Genomic DNA, 6,056 nt, shown 5'->3' on the forward strand with positions numbered 1-6,056 from the left:
CCAAACAGCAGCTCAGTCACAGCACAGTGAGGTAGCTTTGCGACTTTAAACTGGACAAGAATCCTAAAACACACCTAAACACGATCTATAATTCAGGGCGCCCCCGGGGGCGTCCCAGGAGCTTTGAGGTGGCCGTCCTTGGCTAGGGAGCCAAACCTTCAACCATGCATCACCTAGACTGTCTCACCGGGAAGGGAGTCCTTCAATTTCCAGTCTGACTGGACCAGCTCAAAGTAGTTGGAAGGGCTCAGGCAGCACCCAGGGAATAGTGGATGCCCCCAAGGCTTCGGCACATCCAAGTGAACATATCCGGGAGAGGCCAATTAGGGGAAAGAGAACCGGCCGAACTCCCGAGGCGAAGCCCGCCCCCAGGCGGCCCCGGGGAGAGGCTTGGATCCTGGGACCGGAGCAGGCGCCGTGGGTTCCCACCTCCGTCTCCACCCTAGACACTAGTGGGAAGCAGCGGGCAGCAGGAGAGCCAGCGCAGGAGAGGGCGCAGAGCCCGTGTCCAGAAGTCCCCATCCCTTGCGTGACCCGTTGGCTAGGGCAGCTCGGCACAACCCGCAAAGGGGTAGCAGATCCAGCGCGCAGCGAAGGCCGGGAGGCGGCGACGGGTAGGGCGCTTTAAGACTCTCCCCGCCCACCGGCGGCGCCCGCCTCCGCCCTCCGCTCTCCCCGCCCCGGGGTCCGGGAGAGAGCTGCGATTGGGCGGGCGCGGCGATCCCTTTGAAGTGTGGCTGCAGATCGCGGCTATTTGACGTGCTGCTCGGGAAAGGCGAAGGTTTTTGTGTTGCTCGCCTGGGCTAGCGGCGGCGGCGGCGGCGGCGGCGGCAGCGGCGGCGGCGGTGGAGGAGGGGAGGCGGCACGGAGGCGCAGCGGCTGCTGCACGGCGTTCGACGCAGCGGAGCGAGCCCACCCGCCCCGGGAGCTCGCCTCCCGGAGCTTCCCCTCCCTCCCCGCCCCCCCAGTGGCGCTGCCTCCTCCAAATGAGCGATTCGCCCGCTGGATCTAACCCAAGGACACCCGAAAGCAGCGGCAGCGGCGGCGGCAGCAGCGGCGGCGGCGGGAAGAGGCCGGCGGCGCCGGCAGTGGTGTCCCTCCTGCCCCCGGCGGACCCCCTGCGCCAGGCGAACCGGCTCCCTATCAGGGTCCTGAAGATGCTGAGCGCTCACACCGGTCACCTCCTGCACCCGGAGTACCTGCAACCGCTGTCCTCCACTCCCGTCAGCCCCATTGAGGTCAGTCTCCGGGCGCTGCCCACCCAGAACTGAACCCACTCCTCCACCCATGCTGGGCCCATGGCTCTGCTCCCTGTCCCCCCCAACTCCCCCCCTTCCGTAGCTCAGAGCGACGCGAGGCCCGAAGCTGGCCACGCTGGCGGACCTCCCGAGGAGGGACAGAAGGCAGGAATCAGACCCCTCCAGATTCTCCCTAGACTCCTGGGTGGAAGGGTTTTGCCCAGTCGCCCCTTTAAAGCGGTGTGTTTTCTACCGGACTGGATTTGCTCTTGTGGTGACCAGGGTCCTTACTTTTCTCTGGCCTCTTAGAGTCCCGTCCAAAGACGGCTCCTGGGCCTCCCTCACCTCCGCCCTGACCCGTTCTCTTGGAAGCCACCCGTGTCCCTCTGCATCTTCCCAGGCCTGTTGGGTCACAGTGCAGAAAACCAGGCACTGGGCGATCCCGGGTCTTTCTTCATCTTACTTCTCTGGGTGTCCTCCCCGGGAGGGAGGGAGAGAGAGAGGGAAGGAGAGAGGGAGGGGCTACTCACAGGGCCCAACTGCGGCTCTGCCTTTAGAAGGCGCCTTTCCCTGCTCTTACCCCTAGCGCCATCACTAGAAACCCGTCCCAAACGAAGTTCTCCCAAACTGAAGGCTTAAGTTTTTCCCTGGTCCAAAAAGATGGGGGAATTAGCTGGAAAGGGGCGAATCACTACCCCGATTACAGAGAAGTGACCTTTAACCGGGAGGGCCCGTGGTTGAGCCGTTTCTTCTGCGCGCCAGCCAGCGCCCATGACACACTCAGGGACTAACCCACAAGGCAAGTGCCATTCTGCCCAGCAGCTCCGCCAGGGCCAGCCCCTCCTTCGGCGACCCTCTTCGCTAGGCCCCCCGTCGCGCCCCCAGTGCTCCGGCTCTGCCTCTCCCTCGGCGCGCTCAGTGGGTCTCCCAATCTCATCCCCATTCTCCCTCCCCTTTGCCACTGTCTCCCGCAGCTGGACGCCAAGAAGAGTCCTTTGGCTCTGCTAGCCCAGACCTGCTCGCAGATCGGCAAGCCCGACCCGCCGCCCTCGTCCAAGCTCAGCTCCGTAGCGGCGGCGGCGGCGGCCAACGGGCTGGGATCCGAGAAAGACCCGAGCCGCTCCGCCCCCGGCGCCGCCTCCGCGGCCGCGGCGCTCAAGCAGCTGGGGGACTCCCCCGCGGAGGACAAGTCCAGCTTCAAGCCCTACTCCAAGGGCTCCGGCGGCGGCGACTCCCGCAAAGACAGCGGCTCCTCGTCGGTGTCCTCCACCACCTCTTCGTCCTCCTCGTCCCCCGGAGACAAGGCGGGCTTCAGGGTCCCCAGCGCCGCCTGCCCTCCCTTTCCCCCGCATGGAGCTGCGGTCTCCACCTCGTCAAACTCGTCTTCTCCGGGCGGCTCCCGCGGGGGTTCCCCGCACCACTCAGACTGCAAGAACGGCGGCGGCGGGGAACTGGACAAGAAAGATCAGGAAGCCAAACCCAGTCCCGAGCCGACCGCTGGGAGCCGAGGCAGCGGCGGGGACTCGGCTCACGGTGGCCCGGAGGCCACCGCATCAGGGCGCAAGTCAGAGCCGCCCTCCGCCCTGGTGGGGGCGGGCCACGTGGCTCCAGTGTCACCCTACAAACCAGGCCACTCGGTGTTCCCACTACCGCCCTCCAGCATCGGTTACCACGGCTCCATCGTGGGCGCCTACGCCGGCTACCCGTCTCAGTTCGTGCCTGGCCTGGATCCTAGCAAGTCTGGTTTAGTGGGAGGTCAACTGTCCGGGGGCCTGGGCCTGCCACCCGGCAAGCCCCCCAGCTCCAGCCCGCTCACCGGGGCCTCCCCACCCTCCTTCCTGCAGGGATTATGCCGTGACCCCTACTGCCTAGGAGGCTACCACAGCGCCTCGCACCTCGGCGGCTCTAGCTGCTCCACTTGCAGCGCGCACGATCCGGCCGGGCCCAGCCTTAAGGCCAGTGGCTACCCTTTGGTGTACCCCGGGCACCCCTTGCAACCTGCGGCGCTCTCCTCCAGCGCCGCCCAGGCCGCGCTCCCGGGCCATCCTCTCTACACCTATGGCTTCATGCTGCAGAACGAACCGCTGCCACACAGCTGCAATTGGGTGGCGGCCAGCGGGCCCTGCGACAAGCGCTTTGCCACTTCCGAGGAGCTGCTCAGCCATCTACGGACTCACACGGCCCTGCCGGGCGCAGAGAAACTTCTGGCCGCCTACCCCGGGGCGTCGAGCCTGGGCAGCGCCGCAGCAGCCGCTGCAGCCGCCGCCTCTTGTCACCTGCATCTCCCCCCGCCCACTGCCCCAGGCAGCCCCGGGTCGCTGTCCTTGCGGAGTCCACACACTTTGGGGCTAAGTCGATACCACCCCTATGGCAAGAGCCACTTATCTACAGCTGGGGGCCTGGCAGTGCCGTCCCTTCCCACAGCCGGACCCTATTACTCGCCATATGCACTGTATGGACAGAGACTAGCCTCCGCCTCGGCGCTCGGATACCAGTAACCACAGCTCTGGCCCCTCCCATCCCTTCCCCACCCACCCCTTCCTCTCTCGACCCACTGCCTTCGACGCTGCAACCTCTACCACTACCGCTTGTCCCTACCAGGATCCAGCCCAGCCCCTCCCCCACCGGACTGTGTATTTATTTACTATAATGTTAGCTTACAAGCTGGGAATATAAGTGCATTAATGACCACATGAGTCAATGGTATGCAAAAAGTCTGTCTCCCCAAATAATAATATTAACCACCCAGGTAACTCCATGATCCCCACCCCTCTCCCTTTTTTTTTTTTATTTTCTTCTTAGGTATATGTTTTAAGGTTTTGGGTTGTTTGGTTTTGATTGATTTGGTATTAAGGAATGAAGGAAGAGTTGGGGTTCTATACTTTTAGTTTCCCCATCTTGGGAAGTCTCTTGCATGAGTCTTTAACTGTTAAAACTGCATTTCTTCCCATCTCCTTCCACCCCATCTTGTTTCCTTCCATGTGAGGTTTTAATTCTTTATTTGTACAAAAAAAAAAGTAACAATTCGTGGGGTGGGGGGCGTCGAGGGGGACAACCCTGGTGGCTGGAGGTCTTGAGCTCTGACGAACCAGAATTCTGTTGTGCTGTGTGGTACTACACAACAACCCCCCAACCCCTTTCCCACACTCGCACTCGGTTCGAGGCCCTGAGCCCTCAAATCAAATCACAGCCTTGACCTTGCAAAGTGCTCAGCTCGGGAAGCCCCAGCGCCACCAGCTGTGGCCCAATGGCCTCCAACTGAGCCTGACGCGTCTTCTACCTTCCTGACCCCTCAGGGACCCACACCTTGCGGTGCAGTCAGATTGCCGGCTGACAGGGACCTGACACATCCAATTAAATGTCTTAGAAGGCCCCGCTGGCACGAAATTGCTCTTTATATTTTGTGAAGTACTTTATCATTACTTTCTTTTCTCTCTCTCTCTCCCTAGTTGGGACTGTGACCTGCCCCCTCCCCTGGCGTTAGGGGCGGGGGCGGGGATCCTTGAAGGATCCCTCCAAAGCTTACTAGTCCTCAAATCAGCAGACCAGACAACTGCTAGGAGCTCTGTTGGGGGCAGGCTGGGGACTCAGGGAGCCCTAGGATCACAGCACTCCCTTGGCCGTGTCCCAGACCTGAGTCTGCAATCGCCAAAGCTGGCATTGAGGTTTCCATGGGTTCCTGCGGTGGCTAGGATTAAAGACTTAATGCAAGTCTTCTCCCCAACACCTTTCCTCTCTCCCGGTCTTACGCAGCAGCGCCGGGGCTGCGGGGCCTCTTGTGGGGTGAACAGAGCTCTCCCTTGCTAAGACTATTTTGTTAATAAATGGAATACTTGGCTATATTCACACCGTGGTGTGTTTCTCTCTTGTTTCACCCATGGTCCCATTTGCAGACACTTAAACAGATAGCCTTGTTTTGTTGAGGTTCCCCCCCCCCACCTTAAAAGCTTTAGGATTTCCTTCGGAGACTGTGGTTAACCTTTCCTCTAGGAGGGTACTTAGACCAGTGTATTACAAATTACATAAAACCATCTTCACACCCCACCCCATCCCCCAATTTAATTGTTTGGCTCCCAGGGATACTTCAAAGGCCTTGGCATTTCCTGAGGGCAAAGTGGAGCGAGGGCGCTTGTGAAAGTGGATCTTCCTCTGAGCGGGAATTCAAGAGCTACAGATTGAGAAAAGGAACCAGGAAGGAGGGCTAAAGCTGACTTCCCCTGAAGCCTTACTTACCCCAAGCCCGGCTGGAGGCTGAGCAGAGACGTGCCTCTGGCGCCATCTAGTGGCAATAACTAGGGTTACAGGCTCAGAGACTTTGACTTATTCTAGTCTGACGGTCCCTTTTGCTTTCCCCAAGATTGAGGATTTGTACTTGGTACTCCTGAGTAGCGGTTTCATGAGGTTTGGAGGCTCTTCTTCCAACTCGGTATTATTAACCTAGGTCCTCTGCGACTCTGAAAAGTCGGAACCGGTTTGGTTTTGCTGAGAATTCTCAGCGATGATACATGGCTGAAGCCGTTCTGACATCTGAGATCTGGTTTCCTACCCGATTTTGCTCGATTCACCTGTGTCCTCTCGCGGTGGAAAGCAGATGCTGTTTAGTAGGGTGTTGACCCAGTACTTGCCTAACTGAGTGGAATACCCAGGTCTCCAGTCACCAACTGCCTAGTGTTAGTGTGGACTGCGTCCTCTCCACTGAGGAACAGCCATAGTAGCGGTGAAGCAGACCCTGGGCTGTCAATTCCACCATACTGCGTGCACACACTGCATGGGTGCCACCGGGTGGGTGCCACCGGGCTTTGGATCTATTGGTGCTGC

General features: G+C 60.2%; 1 protein-coding gene across 1 annotated transcript; it reads left to right on the forward strand.

Moving 5' to 3' along the window:
• The first annotated feature begins 746 nt into the window (after positions 1 to 746).
• Positions 747 to 5,084, forward strand: Znf703 (zinc finger protein 703). Its single transcript, XM_052162447.1, has 2 exons — positions 747 to 1,238; positions 2,213 to 5,084. Exons 1-2 carry the CDS (start codon positions 987 to 989, stop codon positions 3,734 to 3,736), a joined length of 1,776 nt encoding a protein of 591 aa, XP_052018407.1. The 5' UTR covers positions 747 to 986; the 3' UTR covers positions 3,737 to 5,084.
• The last annotated feature ends 972 nt before the right edge of the window (positions 5,085 to 6,056 follow it).

The sequence above is a fragment of the Apodemus sylvaticus genome, chromosome 18 (assembly GCF_947179515.1).
Source record: "Apodemus sylvaticus chromosome 18, mApoSyl1.1, whole genome shotgun sequence".
NCBI lineage: Eukaryota > Metazoa > Chordata > Mammalia > Rodentia > Muridae > Apodemus > Apodemus sylvaticus.